Source organism: Arachis ipaensis, chromosome B4 (assembly GCF_059453495.1).
Source record: "Arachis ipaensis isolate K30076 ecotype BB chromosome B4, ASM5945349v1, whole genome shotgun sequence".
Classification (NCBI taxonomy): Eukaryota; Viridiplantae; Streptophyta; class Magnoliopsida; order Fabales; family Fabaceae; genus Arachis; species Arachis ipaensis.
Window position 1 is genome coordinate 36,779,040 of NC_142439.1, and position 23,575 is coordinate 36,802,614.

The window sequence follows — 23,575 nt, forward strand, 5'->3', positions numbered from 1 at the left end:
TCTCCACACTTGTTCCTAACCATCAAACTGACTCTGAATTTTTTCAAACCAAACCCTCATCTGTCCAGAAACCCTTACAGGTTCCTCACTGGAAATCACTCATGCTTGCTGAATTAGAGGCTTTACATAATACTAACACATGGACTCTTGTTACTCCATCCCCGAATAGCACTATTATAGGTTCAAAATGGGTGTTTTCCACACAAAAAAATTCCTACTGGTGCTGTTTTAACATATAAAGCTAGATAGTGGGTTTAGGAAATAATCAAATTGAAGGAGTTGATTTTACTTAAGTCTTTAGTCATGTTACCAAACCAGGGACAATTCGGGTCCTTTTAATTATAGCTATATCCTCTAATTGGCCTATCTTGCAATATGATCTTAACAATGCATTTTTAAATGGCACATTGCATAAGGATGTTTATATCAGGCAACCACCGGATTTTGGTTCAGCAAATTCAGAACAGGTTTGCAAGCTTAATATAGCTATATATGGTCTTAAAGAGGTCCCAAGAGCCTGGTATATCACTCTTTCTGCCAGTTTGGATTTCATTATGCGAAATCAGATCCTTCATTGTTCATTCAGCACAGATCTACTTTTTCTATCTATGTCATGGTTTATGTTGATGATGTTTTTAGTTACAGGAATAATAAGGATGCTATTACTTCATTCATGACTAAACTAAATGCTGTTTTTACTCTAATAACTCTTGGCACTTTTAATTATTTCCTTGCGATTGAGGCAACAAAGTTAGCTTCTGGAGATACCATCTTTCACAGAGTAAATACATAAAAGAGCTCCTTCTAGAGCTGGAATGTTGGATGCAAAGCCTGTTCTAATTTCTATGATAACTAGTGAGAAATTATCTCACTATGGATTAGAGGCGTATGCAGATCCAACACATTATAGGTTTGTTGTGAGTACTTTTCAGTATTGCACTCCAACAAGACCAGAATTTGCTTTTGCAGTAAATAAAGTCAGTCAATATACACAAAAGCCTCTTCTTATTGATTGAAAATCAGTCAAACGGATTCTTCGTTAGTTGGTTGATACCTCTGAACAGGCCAACAACTCATTTTTCTGAATCTTCCCTTTTCCAGAATCTATTATCAGTCAGTTATGACTTTCCTTTACTGACTAGCCGTTACACTCAACTACTATATATAGCTTGTATCTCATCTTGTAAACCTCAACTCAAGATACTATACACAGTATTCAGTTCTTTCTTTCTGTTACAATCTCTCTCTCAATTCATATCAGAATCTATTCAGAAACCCATAAAATTTTTATTCTATATTAGAATTGAGGTGTAAACCCATAAATTATCATAATAAATAAATAAAAAGCTTTGGATGCGGCGTATTGAACAATTCATAAAGGCTATCATGAGGAATGGATCCGGAAGTTACACCAAGGGAGGTGGATACCAAGGTGCTATCATTGATTATATCTCATACTTTTCGTAGTCAAACATAAATAAACCATCAATTTGATATGCTTCTTCAAGTTATGCTTCTGCTTTTCAAAATGTATCCCTCTAATAATCGTAACCAATCCGCCGTAAAGCAATGGCAGAACAAAATGTATTTCACCTGTTACAAATGATCTGTGGCATTAAACTACTCACTGGAAATGAAAGGATGATACACTTCAAAACATAACTAGATAGAAAGAAACATATAATTAGAACAAAGCTGGACTTAGTGAAGATTAATCACCAGGAAAATTAAATCCTGTGTTGAGGTAAAGGAGGGATAAGAAAGAAAAAAGAAAACATATCATATAGGATTATAAATGGTTAGCAAATATAAGGCAGAGTAATTTGCTTCCGCACGCATCAAATAGCCACCCGCCGAGCCCAGCCATGGGAAAGCAACACAGTAATTAGTGTGCAAAATTCAGGATCTGCAAGCTATGCCTATGTGCTTCCGTGTATGAGATTGAAAAGCTGAATATATCTTCTACTTCTAGCTATCAAGTAAAAGGATAGAAGTTTGAAAACAGCAAACTGCCAAGGAAAATATATGCAGCAGAGTATGCCCAAATCACATATCCCCATCTATGGTATTTGGTAGGATGTGCCATTATGTACGAAGAAAACCAATAAACAGGTGGGCTTGATGACAGGAACCGGGTCGCGACCTGTCATTATATGTCCAGTTCCAGAAAATTTCACATTAGTAACAATTACAACACTTGACCTCAGCCATTCCCAAGAAGCAAAAAGATTTGACAAAAGTAAAAGTGATAAGACAGAAATATGGAGGAATGACAGAGAGATCTTTCTAGAGATTTCTCGCATCCAAATACTGTGAAGTTTTCTTTTTTGGCCACAATCATTCCTCCATTTTCACCTACTTTCCTTGCTACCATCATACCTGCATGGCTGGATATTTTAGTTACACTATGTGGCTGTTTTTTGTATTAGCTAATGCTATCTTGATATTTTTCTGTTGCGATTATTGTCATTCATTTCGGTCTCTGCTCTGCGCTATTTTGGGGGTTGAACATTGGCTTTTTGTAATTATTGGCGGAAAAAATCAATTCGCATATTTAACAATAGTCAGGTTCAGGTCTCCACAAATCACAATGATTAACAAAGCCTCATGTATGATGCTGGTCAGTTTGTCGTATTCAGGTCTCTCAACATGATAAACAGCAGCAGAGTTCAACAACACAGTTGGCACTAACCTGTACATGCATGACAAAGAAAGCTGTGGCTGCCATGAATGCCAAGTGCAATACAAATGGGAGTACACATGCAGAAAAGTATCCTGGCCTAGTTGCTGGCTCAGCCATGTGAACTTCACCAACAGCTCCTTCAGTCACCTTCTTTCTCTTAGTAAGATTGGAATTTTCTGTTATGAGAGTATGGATGGTGTTATAGATGAAATGACAGTAAAATTTGATCTATGATTATACATCCAAATTTGCAATATCTTTATGCACTTATGTATATAATGTATAGAAAAATGGATTGAGGAATTAAGAAAAGATTATTAACACAAATGGTTGCACCAAATATGCAAAGGAATTAGAAAAATATCAGCACTAAATAGAAACAGTGAAATTGGATTTAAATGTGAAACCCATTCAGTGAATTATTTAGCACCATTCCTCACATAGCAATGTACTGCCAAGTATGCAACATTTGCAATGTTATCTATACGAATATACCTTTGGCCTTAACAGAAGATTTATCCACATTGCCAGCTTTTTTGGACCTATAAAAATCATCCGACAAAAACACAACTCCAGAGCTCTTCTCTTCAATAGAAGTTCGAAAACCCAGTGAGAAGAAGTTCTCAGGCCTTGATTTAGCATAATAGACAACAGAGTAAAGTGCCACAGACAGTACTGGCGATGCAAGAAGAAAGTTAGGCAACTGCTTCAACTGAAAATATTTCAAGAAACCTACACCCCTGGAAAATAAAACTTAAGAACTTCAATGGAACATCTAATATTTAAAAATCCTTATGGACTACAGATAAAATATTATATCAGGCTGCAAAGACACTAGAGAATAATAATTCAGCCAATAGCATAACTTTGGTAATTTAAATTAGCAAGAATCTTTTAACTTAATGAGTGAACTTACCAATAATGACTTTGTATGTAATTATAAAGCAATGGTACCCTCGCCTTGCACCAAGGCCTTAATTCATCAGGAAGCCGTCCTTTACACATATTGTAATACCCATAAGCTTGGAAAGCTACAAATGGAGCAAAAACGAACACACTACGTAAAGCTCCAGCAATAACAGTCCCCAATGCCAACTGTCGCCATGACAAAAAGAATCAATCAAGAATTCCAGTTAAGAATAAAAGGTAACTACACTGGACAATTTTTTTTCTTTCCAGTAGACATTGGAACCAATCCTAGAATATTAACTACCTGAGTTATGACTTATGACTAGGTACTAAGTCTAAAAGTATTTCTGTAAGACATGTTGAAGGCCCGTACTAAGTGAAACTGAAATTGATTTCTCACCCAGTATATTTACTGTCTAGACGTGAGGGGGAAAAACAAAACAAAACAAAACAACACAAAACTGTGGAGAACTCAAAATTATTTTCTTCCCTTTTAAGCACAGATCCACCCATTTCCCCTCAATTGTCTTGAATATCATAATTATCTGCAATCCTTATTAATTAAGTTAACCATATATCATCAATTAATATATCTTAATTGCCAAGTAACTATATATCATCAACTAATAGCTAGAAGCCTTGTTCATTGATTTATCTTCATTTTCTCTTTCACCATAAAATATCATACTTTTGCAACTCTACAAGCACCTCAGACAGCAACCCGTCAGCAAAAAGAAAAAGACTTGGCCAATATCTGTACATTACATAATTAAGTTAAAAATGGACACAATCTTTTGAAAGGAATGACCAAAGGGAAATATAAGTTTCCAAAACCCTCTCCCAAAGGAAAAGCAACAACATAGCGACTGATATGATGGATTTTCAAACAGAGAAGAAGCGGAAGGAACTCACAGCAGTGCGCTTTTGCTGAAACATAGCATTATAAGCCCGATGCATGGTCTGAAAACAGAGATAACCAGCATTAAGCACCCCATTAGACCTTGCACAGCCAGAGAGAGCGAAAAAGAGAGAGGCTAAATTATTCCCACCCTTTACGAAATAGTACAACCCTGCGAAAGAAAGGAGGGCATACAGACTCTCTGAGTATCTGCAATTACAAATCAAAACCAAAATATAAGTTCTGCTTAACTAGGATCAAGGCCTAGAAAGAATCAAACAAATACTAAACATAAACACAGAGTAAGAATGAGAGTTGTGAGCATTACATTGATGAATAAAAAATTGAGGCTGGGTTAAAGCAGAACAAAATCGTAGCCCGTAATGCAATTTCAGGGTCCTTCAAGATAATCATGGAAAGCCTGCAACAGTTATAACCACAACAACAGTAAGCATCATCCCTTTTCCCACACAACAAAACATTGGCTGTGCTTGTATAATCCATTAGAGTCAATTCTCTTGCACACTACTTGAAAATTCATCTAATATCTTAAATATGATTATGCGTGCTAATAAACTCTATGGAAAAACAAAAGGGAAAAAAAAAATTTGGTTCTGCCTGCTTTAAAAAAATATTATTTTTTTAATTTTCGTCTTTTTTTTCTTTTGCCCGTTGATCATGAGCTAAACTGAAATCCGAGAGGTTCAAAACTTGTTGAACTCATAAATCAGTTGATATTAACCTTGAATTCACACTAATCAGCATATGATTTCTATAATCACAAGCTTCGCATACAACTAACCTGTACAAGTAAAGAGCTGCGAAGACAAAAGCGACGTTGCAGATTAGGTAACCGGAGAAAGCAAGAACTGCTCTGTGTCCAACAAAGGGGGCGAAAATTGGAGAGAGAAAGCGAGAGAGGAAGGAAATGGAGATCGGGAGAAGCGGCAAGAACGCGTAGGTCTGCTCGTACTCGTAACCGCCGCACTGGGCGATGCGGACGAAGTAGACGGAGTCCCAAACGATGCCATTTTCGAGTGCGGAAGCGAGTTTGGGGAGTAATAGGGTTTGGGATTGGGGAAGAGTGTGAGTGTGCGTGTGGTTGGCGGTGAGGCAGGGAAGGTTCAACGGTGCGGAGCTGTCGTAAGGGGATGCTAGAATGCGCCATGTGATGGTTAGGGACAAGACCAGGAGTCTGGAGTATAGTGCTGATTTGAGTATGAATTGTTCGTGTTGGTGAGGAGGAGGATGAAGCACCATTTTTGAAAGGGGATGGATGATCTTACTTCGTTGAACACCTGCAATATCGGAGAAGAAGAAGCTGGTGGAGTAGTGGTGAAGAGATGTGGTATTTTTGTCTTTTCACTCTATGTAAAAGTAGCCTAAATTTTTAAAGTGGCTCTTGAGATTGACACTGTGTACTAAAATCATGTCTGGAATTCTAATTACACTAATTACGTCTTTTAGATTAAAAAAATTGCATCATATTAATTTTTGGCCTATTTTTTGTTAATGACGCACTGACATGGTATGATGATGTAAACCTTTAGTGACACGTGTCACCTCATGGCGTGTCATCCACTATGTCATTGTTACATATACACTAAATTAATACCTTACTTTGCATCAAATGACTCATTTTAGTCCATAAAATTGAATGTCATGACCAAATTAGTCCCTTCATCAATTTTTCTATTTTTTTTATAAATTCAAAATTTTTAATATCTTTAAATATACTAATTTTGATTTTATCTTTTTACAAGTTGTTTAAATATAAGTCATTTTATAAAATATTTTTAAAATTTTAGTTTTAATTATACAAATTTTTTTCTACAATATTTTATTAAAAAATTATATAAGATATTAATAATGATATAGTAAAAAGTGTAAGTTAAGAATATAATAATATTTTTTAATACAAATTTTTTAATATTTAACATCTTAATAATTATTTTAAGAATACTTGATAAGGCACTTATTAACTAATATAAATTCATAATTTCCGTCTGTATTAAGAATGTCCGATTCTCCATATAATTGACTTTTCACTAAATTAATAAGATAGATTTATACAGTCGATTATAATAATTTATTTTATCTATAACTTAGCTAGGCGGCCTTTTCATATATTACACTATTAATTAATATAAGCACTTATTTTAACCATGGCTTAAATAGTATTAAAATAGATACAAATAAACACAAGAGGCAATAATAAAGTTTTGCATTTAGCTAACACGTATTCTAATGATATAACTTAAAATTATTAATTAAAAATTTTATTATAAAACTTGTATAATAAAAAATATAATTAAAATTAATATATAAAAAATATTGAGAATTTTAAATTTACAAAAAAAATGAGAAATAACTTATGAAGGGACTAATTTGGTGTACAAGTAACTTACGAATATTATAAACATACATATCATCACAACTCCTATACCTCTTACAAGGATATAATAATAAAGGCGAGGAGAAAAAAACTCCTTAAACTCTTCGTCCATCCTGAAAAGAAAAATCTGTAGGGATGAGACTATCGTCCTCATTGGTTCTCAGTAAAATGTTTTTAACAATTGTCATAAGATGATATTTAAAAAAAAAACTATTTTCAAATACAGTGATTATTGCTTGTCTTATGAATCTTTTTGAAAACCAATGGTTAATTATCCGAAAATCCAAATTCATATTTTAAATTTATAAAAGCAAATCAGACATAATAACCAAAGAGTTTTACTATAGACCAAAGGACCACACTAACCAAACTTACCACTGATTCATCCAATCATGGCATCTGGTCCAAAAACCATATCACAACCTCCGGTCCATCACAAATCAACTCACGGCCTCCAACCCAATACAAAATTAAATCATGGCCTCCGGCCCAAAACATAATCAACTCGGTCTTTGGCTCATATCAAGTCAAAACACGGCCTCCGATCCAACTAAAATCAAATCACGATCAAAATTCAGTCTCAAAATAGAATTAATTATTGGCATCAAATAATACAAGGCAAATACAATCAGAGAACAATTACAGTTAGTACCACATCAGGAACAATCCTCAGCGTCACCACTGCTAGCATAAGGGATCTCTCAGTTGTTCAAGCACAGACAAAACAATACAAGGAATACACAAATAGAGAGGACGGTTAAAGCAATTAGTTCAATTAGCATTTAGGTACAATTATTCAAATAGACAAGCTAAATACAAGATGCACACTAAAATAATACACACAAATGCGAATGATGCATGCTTGTCCTACTAGTCATGAGCTCACGTGCCGGTTATCATGCCAAGCCCAACACACCCGGTAGCTAATATAACTCGGATATCATCCTCTTAAAAACTGGTGGGCGGTACACCACCACAATTCTCACCTGGTGGGTGGTACACCACCACGATCCCTACAAACATTTTCAATTGAAAAATCTGTGGATGGTAAATAACCATGATCCCACAATATGCGTGGGCGGTAAACAACCACGATCCCCACGTCAATTGCTACACTGGACAAGCGGTATACCACCACGATCCTTGCTAAGTGCATAAGTTACACACAATCATTTATATCCACAATCCATCTTAATCAACATGTTCAATACTGGATAAGCGGTATACCACCACGATCCTTTCCAGTCAGTAATTACATTCAAAACCACAATCTTTTAAAATCTTGACCCGGAGTAAGTGAGACTAAGTCACAACCCTTGCATCTACCCAGGAAGCTCAAATACTAACTGGGAGCAAGTGGGATAAAATCACAATCCTTACATCTTACCCCAAAAGTTCAAATATCAAAATCTCTTTTAAAAGATTAAGTTAAATCCATTTCTCTTTCATAAAACTCATTTTTCACCAAATCAAAAGTCTCGAATTAATCTTTAAAATTCATTCTTCAATTCCGTAGGAAATCCCAAAAGCATAACTCTCAGATTTGAAATAATTGCTTAAAGCTCCCTTACAACTTCATTCTCAAGTTCAATAATTTTTCAAAAGACTCAAAATCATCTCTCTTTGCCAATCAAACTCAAATACTGTAAATTCGCTAAAACTCCTCAAAATATGATTCCTCAAATCGACCTCAAAATATAATCCTTTTCTTAATAAATCAAACTGAAAGTATAAATCTTTTCTTAATAAGGCAAACTCAAAGCATAATTCTTATCTTAATAAATCCAACTCGAAACACAGTCCTTTTCTTAATAAATCAAAATCAAATAATATAATTCTTAAAATAATTTTACTTCTAAATAACACTTTAAACAAAGTCTTTAATTGTGGAGAATATTATTGGTGATGTTGTTGCTGCGTTTTATTTTTATTTCTTCTTTTTCTCCTCTTTTTCATGTTCTTATAGTCATTTATTCTTTTTTTTATATTTTTTCTTTTTTTCTTGGTTTTATTACTCTCAAGAGAGTAAATCAAAAAGAATTTTGAGAAAATAAAATAAGAAGGAGAAGATGAAGAAAAAAAGATGAAAAAGAAGAAGACGAAGCTGAAGATGAGGAGGGGGAGAAGGAATAAGAGTTTTGAATTGTGCAGGACAACGAGACCAAATGCACCGAAATTAAAGTGATTGCAACACAATTAACTCAGAAATGCACTAAAATTACATAATGATTGCGACACATTTTATGAATTTGACTTTGGATATAATGCAGGAGTTTTTGAGTTTATAGAATGCATAATTTTCAGTTCATTTGTTATTATACAATAGTGTTGTTATAATAATATTTCGGTTCATTTGCAGCCCAGATGTTGTCGATGAACAATTTGTCCCAAAGATTAGGATGACTTTCAAGACAAATTGAATGGAATAGAATGGAATCTAATGCAATTGAATCAAGTGGTAATGAATAATTTCATTCTTCTTTGCTAAAATCAGTGTTGTTTTATAATAATATTTCGGTTCATTTGTAGTCCAGGTGTGTTATCGATGATTGGGATGACTTCTCTTTTTTTAAGATGGTATTCTTTGTCATTTTGGCTGTAAAGAATAAAAAATTTGGTTAATACTTAACAGCAGCATCAAGTGAACCTCAGTTAATTCACAAATGAACCAAAATTAGTTCAAATTTGAACGAGCAGTCAAAAAGACTTTGTTGAGTTAGAAAAATAATTAACATATTGATGAAGACAAACATGATTGATTTGGGTTAATAACTCAAGTGGATTTTGATGATGTGGTTCAAGTGTGCAGGCCCAAATTGCTTTTATTGCAGTCCAATCCTATGAAACCCAATTATCCGAAGCAGCTAAATGAAAATGATTCACTAACCAAGCCCATTAACATCCAAACAAAAGAAAAGCTATCCTGAGCTGAGTTTCAGACAAGTTCATTTCGGGTAAACACAAGAAGAAAGAGAGCGAGTTTTACTTTTCCATTCAAGCATTTAAGAGGAAGAAAAGAAAAGCTAATCAAGCAAGATAATGTCAAATCAAGATAATCAAAAGCATGCTAAGCAAGTTCAGAGGTTAAAGATAATTTATTTCCATTTGCATGCAAGTCAATTGCTTCACTTTTTTTTTCTTTCTCCTGCACCAGCATTTCAGGTAATATGAAGAAAGTGGTAGTAAAGTGTCTCTGCTTTAAATCAATGGTTGAAAATATTTCTTGGAGGCAAAGTACAAATATAAAGGTTTGAATTTTGCTAAGCTCGTTGAAAAATATAAATTATGTTGCTGCTATGTTTGCTACGAGGCTGAACCCTGATTCCAAATTTCTAATTTTTTGGGTTAAAGAGAGAGAAGAGAAGATTTCAGCTAGCCTAAGGATCAAGAAATTGACTTTTGGAAGGAAACCCTAGCCGTGGCTCAAACAAGATACAAAAAGAAAATTGGTTTTCAATTGAACACCAAGGAGAGAGAACCCGAGAGAGAGCAAAGTGTGTAACCTCACAAACTGAGTTTGAAGTCTTGGAAGTATTGCACCTACACTAAAGGGAGCACTTTGCCAAGATGAAGAACAATATTTTGAGTTTAAAAGTTGGGTTCAGCGCATAGAGTCAAGGCTGTGAATCATCATCTCCTTCATGGTTTACTATTTGTATTTCTGTTTCAATGTTATATCTTTCTTTGCATTCATTGAGTGGTAAAAGGCAAGAAAGAGAGGCATTGTGAAAAAGTCATTAAGTGAAAAGGCTGAGAGAAACGCTTGACAGAAAAGTCATGAGTAATTTCAGATTTGTTTTTGTTGTAATTTGTTTTGAGTCTTGTACCTGAAAGATATCCCTTACTAAGTTGGATAAGAACTTAGTATGTCAAGTTTAGATAGTTACATAACCAAATCAAGTTTATGTTGAAGCTTGATGTGTCTCATATAGGATTATGTTGAGTCTTAGAAAATTGGTGTATGTAATATTTAAAAGATAGTGAAAATTTCACCAATGTTGTGGTGGAGACTGGATGTAGATTGCATTCCACACGGCAACTGAACCAGGATATATAGCTGTGTCACCTTCTTTCTTTCTGTTCTGATTTTGTTTTTCTGGTTTTATGAGACAAAATGGAATTGTTCCTGCATAATCCACTACACTGGCTAAACAGAAGCCAAATCACATTTTCTGGTTTAAGGCTTTATTAATCAAAGTTAAAAGAAAGTCATAGATTCAACCCCCTTTATCTAGGCCATCAAGAACCTTCAGACTTAATCATCAACAAAAACACATCAAATTCATTTTTGGATCCAAATGAACCTCTGATGGTAATCAGTGGCTAAGAGAAGGGGGTTGAATCTTAGCTTCTTTTTTCCCAGAATATTACTTTTACTTTTTCAACAAACTTCAGGAGATATTTTCACTTTTGTCTCGTAACAAGTTGAGAGACATTTTTCGTTTTATCTCCTAAGAGCCAGAAACAAAAAAGAAGCAGAGAAGAAGAATTGACACCAGATATATCCTGGTTCAGCTACTAGCTGCAATGTAGCCTACATCCAGTCTCTATCACAACAATAATGGAATTTTACTATCTTTTTCAAGATTACAAACACCAATTCTTTTCTAGGATCTACCCAATCCTATCTAGGACAATCCAGATTCAGACCCTAATCTGAATTTGATTTGGACTCAAACTAAGCTTTCAACAACAAAGTGCTAACCCAACTTGCAAGGAAATTCCCACATGATCATGACACACAACAGATAGATGTACAAAGAAACTCTGAGACATATATGGCTTTTTCTCTAATATTGCTCACTGCCTTTTATCTCTCACTGGCTTTTTCTTACAAATCTCACCATGTTTGCCTTTCACCATGAGACTCAGACAAACAATACAAAGAAAAAGAAAATAAAATGAACACCATTGAAGGAGAAGAACTCAGAGAGTTTTAGGATAGCTATGAAAACTCTGTGCTTTTTTCACTTTCTCTCCTTGATCTCAACCCTTGGCCGTTCACCCTTAATATAGAAGGGTGAAGCTTCCAAGGTTGAAACCAGTTCAACCAATCCAGCAGCTTCTTCTCCAACCTTAGAGCAGCAGCGGTTCAAACAGAGAGGAGAGAGAGGGAACCCGAAGCTGCTTGCATGTACCTCTCTCATCATTTTTCATCCATCTTCTTCAATCTAGGCCATTGATCTTGACTTTGGCCCTAAGAATTGATTCTGAGCATTGATGAGCATCTGACCCATGCTGGCTTCATGCTTTCCATTTTTGTTTCTTCCAGCTAAAGACTCTGAGGCTTACATCTTCTTTGAAGCACAAAAATGGAAAAAACTTTCTATTGTTCCTTTACCAAGAGAGATTTGCTTCCTGACTGAAGCTTTTCTTTCCTTTCATGGCAAGAAAATCTTTTGGCCCTTCTTCACAGATTTTTCCTTTTGTAGAAAAAATCTTTCTTAGCCTTTCTTTATAGGCTTTTCTCTGTGGCTTCCATTTTTCTTCTATCTTCTTTTTTGAGTGATTGATTTGACCGAAGCAAGAGAGAGAGAAGAGAGGAAGCAAGAAAGCTTTCGGTGGAAGCTATCAATACAAATTAAATTGAATTGAATTTAGAATTTCGGTTACCAAGAAATGCAATTAATTGAATTGGAATTTGTGTTCCAATAACCAAGACATGAAGACTTTGTCAATTTGAATCCCTTTGGTTTTGTGATCATCGAAAGGGTTGCTAAGGCTTTGGGCCATCTATCCTTTTTAATTTGTTTAGCCACTTGAAGTAAATAATTATTGTTGAGCTAAGTTTGTTTGACAACCAAAACGGGCTTGTATTGACTGGCCCAATAGAAAACTAATTTTTCTTCCTGCACACAAACAGCAACATCAAACAACCAATTGGACACAATTACATAAACATTCAATAATATTTTTATTAATTTCCTTATTTATATTTTAATAATGTTTGATCATTATTTCAATTTTCCAAACTCAGCAACCTCAAATAAACTAAGAAATTAATCGAAATTATTTAATGTGGCACCAGAAAAAATCAGAACTAATAAAGATGTTAGCAAAATGTTGCAGTGAAAGAAAAAAGGCTTTAAACCAAATTGGGTTGGTCTAGTGGTTAGCTCATAGCCTGCTTAAACAAGTGTCGAGAGTTCAAATCCCGCCTTATGCATGCAGCAACCCATTGACCATCGACAAACCCTTCAATGGAGCTCAGTATCGCGGCGGATTAGTTTTTGATCTGTCGGGCTAGGGGATACTGTGAAAAGAAAAAAAACATTTATATCCTAACATTCATTAAAAAAGAGAACAAAAATAGTTACCAAGTACTAAACATAATGATAACAACGATATGTATAAGAAGAAAATGATAATAACAATAACAATGATGATGGTGATGATGATGGAAGAAGAGGAGGAGGAAAAGAAATGAGAAGAAGAAATTCAAATGAGAAAAGGAGGAAGAGGGAGAGGAGGAGGATGAGGTGCTGGTATTGTTGGTGATGATGATAACAAAAGAGAAAAATAACAAAAAAAAAAAAGGAAAAGAACCTGTGTGTACGAATTTGAAAGAAGAAGCAGCAGCGACGACAATGAAACGTGCGCACGTAAATTTGAAATACTTGGTTAGAGTTATGACTTGGATGTAAAATTTTATTTAATTTTTTATCTGGTGAACTCTTGAACCATTCCTGATAATTTTAAGAACTGAATTGGATTAAATGTTTGATTAAAAAAGTATGTGGAATGCAACATTCCATGAATATATTTCAACATCAATGTCATCAAAATTGCAAGTTTATAAATTCGTGTAAAATTTCCTATGGGTCTAAAATGTAATTACCCCAGAGATATATTCATGTTAACTTTATAACAAGCATTATAACTAATAATTAAAATGTCGAGCTGTAATATTTTGTCGAAAAATATTATTGCAACAACTCAAAAAGTACCGGATAATAAGTTTGGGTTGAACTAGAAAAATACAGATCCCACTTCCCACACATGAATTTGTCCTTTTTTCAACTCATCTTTGTTTGTCAACTGTCGATTGCATTTTCAAAGGCATAAACTAGAGTTTAAAAATTTGATAGCCTGCGATCAATTTCTCCAAGAAGTCTATAATAACATGTATTATATACTATCAAAGGAACAAAAGAACATTGTCTATTTCCAGTGGTTGAAGCAAATCGAATCCGCAAACCGGAAACTAGGATTATAATTAACTACTACTTTATCTACTAGACACTGCAGCTTCCCCCCAAAAAGAAAATCAGTCAGGTCTATATCAAAATTCTCAGAACTTCCTACTCCTACACCTGATTTTGTGATTGATAGTTCATACCAGTGGATCTGAGATTGAGAAATATGAAGCTTGATGTCAGCCAAATCATCTTTTTACACGTTTCAATTGCAGCTTCATTTCTTCCATAAACAGCCAGTGATCCATCGTTAACTTCGGTAGCAAAAGATCAAGGAGATGCCACTCTCATTTCTTCTCAAGAGTCAATGCTTCAGTCTTCAGCAGCACATTTGATCTTTATCTACATCATGTTCTTAACAAGTTGAATGGACGGCATCCAGGGACACTGAATGGACACTCTCGGTCATACACAAGCCCTCCTTGCTATGAAAAGTAGCTGCAATTGGACCGTTTTCATTGCCAGTGTGCAGGAAAGAGCCAGATCCATCCTTAGCTTCAATAATAAGGGAGGGGTCACCATCTTTCGGAATTTCTTTGTCGGTATCAATACCTCTACCAGCACATTTCATCTTGTCTACATGATGATCTAGACACATTGGATCCTGTGCTTCTCCGTTTGAAGATACTGATTTTACACTGTCCATCACTTCAGAGGCTTCAATGACATGAGAAGAGGTCTCAGTTGGAGCTTTTTCATGATCAGAGTTCTGTAAGAATTCTGATCTGTTTTTGTCTTCAATAGTAAAGGAGGAGCCACCATCTTTTGAAATTTCTTCTTCCATGTTAGTACCTTCAGCAGATACAACCACATCTACATGATGTTCTTGACAAATTGGATGCAAGCTGTCATTGATATCATAGGAACTTTCATGTGGAACATTTTTATCATCAGACTTCTGGAAACAGTCGGAGACATCCTTTATTTCAAAAGTATATGAGGAGCTTTCATCTTGTGACATTACTTCTTCAGCATTCACACGTCTATCAGCAGATAATATGACCATATCTGCATGATGGTCTTGAGAAATTGAATGCAATGATTCCATTTGCGGAAATACTGATTCAATACTATCCATCGTAGGTAAGCCTTTCTGGATGTGGCAACTCTGGTCTTTGCAAGAAGCCAAAGAAGCCTTCAGGTCTTTTATGCTCTCCAGACACTCTGATCCATCTCTACCTGCAGCAGTCCCATCTCTTGCTCTGAGTCCTTTACCGCACACCAATCCCTTGGCATGACTACTCTTATCTTCAGAATGTGGTTGACCAATGTATTTTTGCCATTCAGAATATGACTCAATACTATTGATTGTAGGTAAGCCTTTCTGGAAACTCTGGTCTTTGCAAGAAGCTGAAGAAGCAGTCAGGTTTTGAGTGTTCTCCAGACACTCTGATTGAACACTACCAGCAGCAGTCCAATCACTTGCTCTTACTCCTTCACCACACACAAATCCCTTGGCATGAGTACTACAATCTTCAGAAGCAATGCACTTTTGCCCTTCAGCATCGGTTTTAAGGTTCACAGCCATTTTGAGACACATTATTTAAATTAGAACTTTGATGTGAAAATGGTGCTTGTACATTTTGAGGCATTCTAAGATGAATGCCCCTGTCATCAGGAGTGGAATTCTTGTTGAAATTAGGTCGTATCAACTTCCTTCTCTTTGGCAGCTCAAGCATCACATTCTCACCATTGGCACTCTCATTGGAACTTTTGATCTCACTCTCATCATTAAATTTTCTAACTTTGCTACGGCGCTTGAAATCCACAATAGGTGTTTTATTGGTATTGCCCCCACTTGCAGCAGCAGTCAAATCCATACTTACATCATTTGTCGAACATTCAGAGCAATCCTTCTTGATCTTTGGGCTAATTTGAGTTTTATCCTTCAAACTACAATCTCTCTTCATCCTCGAGCTAATTATTGGGGTTTTATCCTTTGAACTGCAATCACTCTTGATCCTGGAGCTAATGATTGGAGTTTTATCCTTTAAACTTTCAGCTATGTTGCGTTTAACTAATGGTGTTGCCTTTCTTTTCAGCATCCATTGATGATGGCTCTGATGAACCATTTCCATCACTTGATCAACTGAGGTGTCCATGCCATATCCCTCATATGATGCTTTGTTCCTTTTTTCTATTTTGTTAACATCCTGCATGAAAGTTAAGCGAGAAAACACACTAACTTTTTTCTTTGGATAACCAAAACTTCTATTTTGACAATCACCATAACATTCAGTATCATATTCATTAACTAATGAATCATCATATTGGACATGGAAATAACCCTCACTAGCCCAAGGAACATCAGGAATAAATGACTCATTATTCTTCTCCAGTGTCATCTCATGATCCAGATTTCCTCTAGATGACATGGGATGGACATCATCGCCCAAATATGATTTGCGATTTTGGAACAAAGAAAAGATCTCATTTACTCTGTCGCTTCCAATATCTGAAGGAGGAACAAGGGATGATGACGAGTTTAAGGAAGGAATATCATTGTGACCCTCATATACAACAGATTCAGCTGCAATCTGGTCAGCTTTCCTAGCAACATTGAAAGGCAAGTAGTCCCTGTCTCTACCATACAGACCATGATTTAGAAAGTCATAGCCAACATCGTGGCATCTATTCATATCATTCAATTCTGTAGGCATGAGACATGTTTGATTACTCGAGGAATTCACTCCACAGTTGCTTGGAAGAGCACTCTCTAGTATTGAGTTCGGACCATTGTTAAATCTCACAGATGAAGACTGACTAAAATTTAAATCAGGATATTCTGGATCATACAGAAAGGTCCTCTTAGAACCCACATCTCCATGTGTTACACATGAATCAACAGGTTGAATCTTAGCAGAAGTTGGCCTAAATTGATTTTGAGCCAAAGAATTATGCTCTAAATGGGATGGTCTTGGAGTGTAATCTGGATCGTACAGAAAGGTTCCCTTAGAAACCGTACCTCCACGTGTTGCACGAGAATTGTTGAACGGTTGGTGGATTGGCTGAACTGTACCAGATGTAGGTCTCAGCTGATTTTGAATCAAAGAATTATGCTCTAACTCAGGCTTGCCATAAAAGTCTGTTGAATTGGTACTGGAATGATGTAAACCAGGATTATCGTCTGAAAACGACATTCTCTGACCTGTCTGTCTCAATTCTTCACTTAACCTACTAGTCGTTGATACACCATCACCATTAACTCTAATGTTATCAGACAGACTTCTAGAGTATCCAGATGAGAGGGTTGGCCCACAATGCATATCCATATAATGTTCTTTCTCATGCGAAGCATACCCAAAATCATCGTATGATGTCATATAGTTGCCAATGTATCCACTTGAGGTGTCCACTGAGAATTCACCAGGTCTTCCTTGCTTATTTGTTGCACTGCCACTTGCATTAAATCTAAATTCAGCTTCTCCATAGTATTGTATAGAATCTCCTTGGAATTTATGTTGCATTACTGGTGACATGCTAGCATCCACACCTTGCCCATCATCTTTCACACACTCTATATGCATTCCATGATCAACAGATCTTCCAGATTTGCCCATTGGGTATGACTCTGATTTCAAGTCTTTCATTCGAGATGATAATCTCTCAGGAATCTCTGGTTCTAGCCTTCTCATACTGAACAGATGTAGGAGTTCATGGACCTACACAACAGCACAAAAACCAGATTGATGTAAAATTTGCATTACAAAGAAAACTCACATTTCATTCAAAACTAATCATCTACAAGACAATAGCAAACCTGCTTTTCAGAAAGCCCAAAGTTGAACTTGTTGGCTGAAAAGTAGTTTTCTATGATTGCATACTTGAATACACTTTGTGAGAGTGGCTTACAATGCCATATTGGAATGAACTTAACCTACATAGTACATCAATAAGAAACTGAGACCACAAGTCCACAATATTACCCTAAGTAAGAAAACTGCACAAATGAAAATCAAATGAAAGGAATGTTTCACTGTAGTTTAAACTCAAAAAACGAGAAAAGGGAAGGATTCCATCTTTTTCTTTGATAGAAGAATTTGACTAGTACAGAGAGAAAGAGTACACAGATTCGCATTGCAATTGCAAGAACAAACAAGAGAAACTAAGGATGAAACAGAACACTCCAAACTCGCAACATACATGAAATCTGAAAGAGAAATTCACATCATAAAATCCCAAAATTCACACCAAATAGAAGTCAAATCAAATCCCACCAACTTATCTGAAAGGGGATGGATTCTTACCTGAGCAGAGAATTGAGTCCTCAACGAACTAAAGGCATTAGGCACGATATTCATACCACCATCACTGGCAGCCTTGAACACCCCATGAAGTTGTTTCTTCTCATATTCAAACAGAAACAGAATCATGCCAGCCTTAATCTGCTCTACAAAGTGGATTGCAGACGAAGGGAGACCGAAAAGTCCCTTCTTAAAACATTCCCTCTTCGTTGCACTATTTGACAAAAAGATCGCTCCATAATCCGGTAGCTTTCCAGCAGCATTGTTATGCTTATCATAGAACCCCATTGATAATTTGATATCTTTTACTACATAAAGCTATCACATTAGAAAATAAAAACAACGGAATGTATTGCACAACTAAACATAAACACGAATTCACCTTCCAAGCTTCAAACATTATACTCCGAAGTCACAATCAGTAACATCTTTGTCAATAAACGCTAATATATATGAATAATTTGAATCCAGACACAAACCTAGGTCAACAACAGCTACAGTCCAGTACGATTACGCAATTAACCTAGATCAAAGAAACCTAACCTAAACATTGTTTTTACGCATGATTATTTGCTGTATATAAGCAATTATTTTTAAAAATAAAATAAAATAAAATAAAATATATAATCGTTTTTTGAATTTTGTTAAATGAAAAAAAAATAACCTACTTCACAGAGTGATCGGAGCAGCAGAAAAAACTAGCGAACAAAATCAATGAATTGATAAGAAAAAATAGCACGAAGAAAAAAGCAAACAGCGCGAGGCAATGGATAAAAGAGCGTGTAGGTAGGACGTTGATTGATTGATTGATTGATACGAAGAACAAAGGAGCGTGGAATGCGATGAGAAGAAGAAGAAGAAGAAAAGTGAGAATGGCAATGAGAGAGAGGAAGAGAGCGTACCGATGGGGATGGGAATGGTGGCGGAGGGAGGGTTTGGTACTTTTGCCGCTTTGGAGAAAAGAGGAGGGAAGGGAACGTGACGTGATCGCGGTTTTTGCTGCGTCAAAAAACAAAAATGGGTGAACGGTGAACTCATAAAGATCATTAAATATGATTTCTTATGGGAGAGGGAGAATCAGATAATAAGATAAGATATAACAATAACAAGAACAAGGTGATAGAGTAATTAAGACTCGTTTGGAGTGCGCTTATCATTTTATTTTGTATTTGGTAAAAATAAAGAACAGTAATTATCTAAATGGCTAAATTAGTTCTTAAAAATTTTAAAAGCAACATTTTAATTTAAAAAAAAAATTAATATACACTGAAGTTTTGTTTCGATAAATAAATAAATTTTAATTTATTTTTTAATAAAATAATTATTCATATCAGTCTCCAAAAATTTTTAAAATGAATATTTTAGTTCCTAAAAAAAATTAAAATACAGATCAACTCTCAATATTTTTTTGTTAGATATAATAATAGTCTTTCATCTAAAAAAAATAAAATTATTATTATTATTAATATTATTATTATTATTAATTATACAATAATACTATACGATAATTTTTTGTATTTTTTTAAACAAAAATAATAATAAATTTATTCATTAGATTCTTTTATATATATATATTTATAATATAAAAAGTATATATATATAATAATAATAATATTTAATAAAATTATTAGAGATTATTCTATAAGAAATTTAAAGTTAAAACTATTTGATATTTTTGTATTTAATATAATTAAAAGATGTCCTATTTTAAAAAATATGTTTGTATTAAAAGAAAATATTTTAATTTAGCTTTCAGAACATCATTATTCACTTTATTTGTTTCTAACGAAAAGAATGTATTAATATGCTAGTATCATGGTCCACATGCATAAAGTTAAGTTAATAATAATAAAGCTTGACATATAATAAAAGTAAAATAGATGGGAACTGCTATGTCTAACAGAGAAAAACGTTAGGGATTGATTCGTATATTAATTTTTTTAGGGACGAAAATGTTCGCTTTTAAAATCTTTGGGAACTAATTTGAGTAATTACTCTATAAATAATTTATATTTACAATTTTTTAAAATTTTTATTTTCTAAAATTCATTTATGTTTATTAAAATTAGAATATTTAATATATTTTTATATATTAATAAATATTTAAATTTATTATTATATTTATTATAATCTATTTAATTTTAAAATTTATTTTATCCAATAAAATTATTATTATTTATACTTTTTCAAAGTCATTTTTAATTTCATTTATTAAATAAAGATATTATAATTTTAAAAGTATATTTCAAAAATCTACTTTGATAAATTACTTTAAAAATAAAAATTTTACGAAATCAATTCTTAATGTAGCTCTATCTATTAATTTAAACTTTAAAAAAAATAATTTTAAAATATGTGGTGTAAAAGTATATATAATAAAAAAATTTAGAAAATATATTAAAAATATATTTATTTTTGTATTTTTATTTTTTTTGTTTTTTGAAAAAATAAATAAATTTACAGCAAATACAGATATTCATGTGATTTTTTAAATTTGATTATGTTATTAGTTATATTAAATATTTATATTTGAATTTTTAGTTTAGAAGTACTTATTTTAAAGTTGTAGCATTTGGATAAATGATTCAAAAAATACAATTTTTTTACACAAAGAGAATGGATATTAAAATAACCATGATAACAAATATCTTTCAATATTAAATGTTGATTTTACATTGACTTAATCACTAAGATTTAATACCACACACAATGTTAAATACAAATTTAATAATAAAAATAGAGTAGTAGAATGATAAAAAAAAATTTTGGAAAGAACATATGCAGCAGGTGGTTTAGATAGAATATTGTGTGAAAATAGTGATGGAGGGTCAGTACTTTCAGTAGATGAAACATTATGTGAAAATACGTGGAGAGCTAATATTTTCAGCAGAAATAGAAAATATTTTTTACAGATCTAAGAATGAAAGTAGCACAATGGTCTTTTTTATTTTGAAGTTAAATTTTTTTTAATGGAAGTGATAAAATTACTTCTGAGGAAGAAGAAATCATATTTTTCTACTTATTCAAAAGCTCTCAATTAACTTCTCGAAAAGTTAAAAATATTTATCAAAAATGGTACCAAATACGCCTAATATAACTTTAAAAAAAAAAAAAAAACTGTTGCTAGTTCTCAAATGACTAAAAGCTAAGAGTGCTTTTGAAAACACCTAAAGGAGAACATTTTAAAATTGGCTTGTACTTATTAAAATTAAAAAATCTAATATAGCCTTTTACATTAATTAATATCTAAATTTTAAAAAATATTATAGTATTTTTAAATTTTAAATTTAAAAGCACCTAATATTAGAATTAATCTCTACATCCAAATCATTTAATCAATTGAATCCAACAAAGTAACTTTCACCTAATTCACCTCCACGCGCCACTACTTCTAACAAACTTTTAGAGGGTGACAAAACGGGTTGAACCCGCTAAAAAAGACGGGTCGGGTTAGAATTTGAAAGCCGTCAAATTAAAAAAATCCACCAAACTCGCACCGCCAAATTTGTGAGTTTTGGCTGGGCAGAGCGGGTTGGCCCGTCGGCCAAAGATTTTTATTTTCCTTTTTTTTTATTAATAAAAGAGTGACTACTACTACAAAATTAATAATTATATAATTTTTGAACACTTTTTTTCATTTTTTATTTTTATTCTTCTTTTAATTATTAACTTTATTTATTTTATTTTACAATTTCGTATATATGTTCAAATTATGTGACTTATTTTTTAAAATAAAAATGGTTCTATTGATAAATATTATTTTGAACAATTTTATTGAAGTTAAAATTAAAGAAAAAAGATAGTGAAAAATTATATTATAATTTGACTATTTTTTATTTGTATTTAATTTTTTAATTATTATTTTTGGTTAATTTTAATTAATTTTATTTTTCAAAAAAAAACAGAGCTAAACGGGTTGTTTGCCGGCCCGCCAATCCTCCATAAAGCGGGGCAAGGTAGCATTTTGAACCCACTTTAGTTGGCGAGGTGAGCCGACCCGCCCCATTTACGGTACAGACCTAGGCGGGGCAGGCTTGCCACCCCTACAAACTTTTGACTCAACTTGCAAATATATATAACTGTCATTTTTCATGCGAATTTCGTTTTCTTTCTCAATTTTTCTCAACGTTTTCTGCATCTCTATGTTCTGTTCCATCTCTGCGTTTTTTGTGTTTCTCTTTCTTCTCTATGTTCTCTTTGTTCTATGCATTCTCTTCATTCAAGTTTAATGCTTTTTTATCTGATTTGAATATAAAGTTTTTGAAATCAAGTTTTGAAATTAGGTTTGAACAGGTATTTCATTGTCGAAGATAATAAACGATTCAAGTTCAGACTATCAATAAAAATCAGATCAAAGTGGATTATTATTTTGAATCGAATCAAGTGGTTGAGGTCTGGTTCGATTCTAGTTAATGTAGTTCATTAGCAGTTTATGATTCTGTAGGTGAATAATGTTATTTTTGTCTTTGAAACTTGTTATTCATAGTTGATGGTTTGAATTGAATGTAATATAGGAGTTCTAAATCTGAATTATTATTATGATAAATCTGTTCTGTTCTTGTTTTGTTGTATTTCTATTTATAAATAGGTGTATTTTGGTAATCTTTCGATGTATTTTTAGGTTCAGTCTTTCAATTGGACCAGGCCGAAGTGTATTATTATTTTGAATCGAATCAAGTGGTGAGGTGTAGTTTGAATATAGTTATGTAGTTTGTTAGTTGTTTATGATTCTGTAGTTGAATAATTTTGTTTTTATTTGTGAAAATTGTTGTTTATGGTTGATGGTTTGAATTTGAATATAATGTACAAGTTATAAATTTGATTTTATTATTTTGATGAATCTGTTTCGTTCAAAATTTTGGAGTATTTTAATTCTAATATGGTGTATTTTAGAATGATTTCAGTGTATTTTTAGTTCCTGTGTGATGTTGATGAGCAGCTTGTTCTAAAAGTTGGGATGACTTTTAACACACTTGAAAAAGCTAAAATATTTTACAAAAATTATTCTAAACTCGTAGGTTTTTCTACAAAAATCTGGAACACAAATAAGAAAAGAAATGAAATTAAGAACCAATTGATTACATGTACTAGAAAGGGAAAATGGAAATCAAACATATCTCCAACTGAGAAGACAAATTCCTCAGATGGATTAAATTGTCCTGCAAGAATTTATATACATATGTTGAAGGATGTTGGTGTTTGGATCATTTCGAAGGTTGTGTTGCATCATTCACATCCGTGCTGTCCAAA

At 33.4% G+C, this 23,575-nt stretch overlaps 2 protein-coding genes across 2 annotated transcripts; both read right to left on the reverse strand.

Annotated features, from left to right (window-relative positions):
- Positions 1-1,520: 1,520 nt before the first annotated feature.
- LOC107639278 (transferases, transferring hexosyl groups) lies at positions 1,521-5,851 on the reverse strand. The gene is made up of 7 exons (XM_016342762.3): positions 5,293-5,851; positions 4,819-4,911; positions 4,505-4,700; positions 3,600-3,778; positions 3,179-3,423; positions 2,693-2,859; positions 1,521-2,143 (listed from the first exon to the last, which is right to left on the reverse strand). Exons 1-7 carry the CDS (start codon positions 5,748-5,750, stop codon positions 1,976-1,978), a joined length of 1,506 nt encoding a protein of 501 aa, XP_016198248.1. The 5' UTR covers positions 5,751-5,851; the 3' UTR covers positions 1,521-1,975.
- Positions 5,852-13,984: 8,133 nt separating this feature from the next.
- Positions 13,985-19,451, reverse strand: LOC107639277 (DCD (Development and Cell Death) domain protein). Its single transcript, XM_016342760.3, is given in 5 exon segments — positions 13,985-15,609; positions 15,611-17,743; positions 17,842-17,958; positions 18,329-18,633; positions 19,228-19,451. Coding segments are annotated over 5 exon segments (3,864 nt in total). The 5' UTR covers positions 19,364-19,451; the 3' UTR covers positions 13,985-14,436.
- Positions 19,452-23,575: the final 4,124 nt, after the last annotated feature.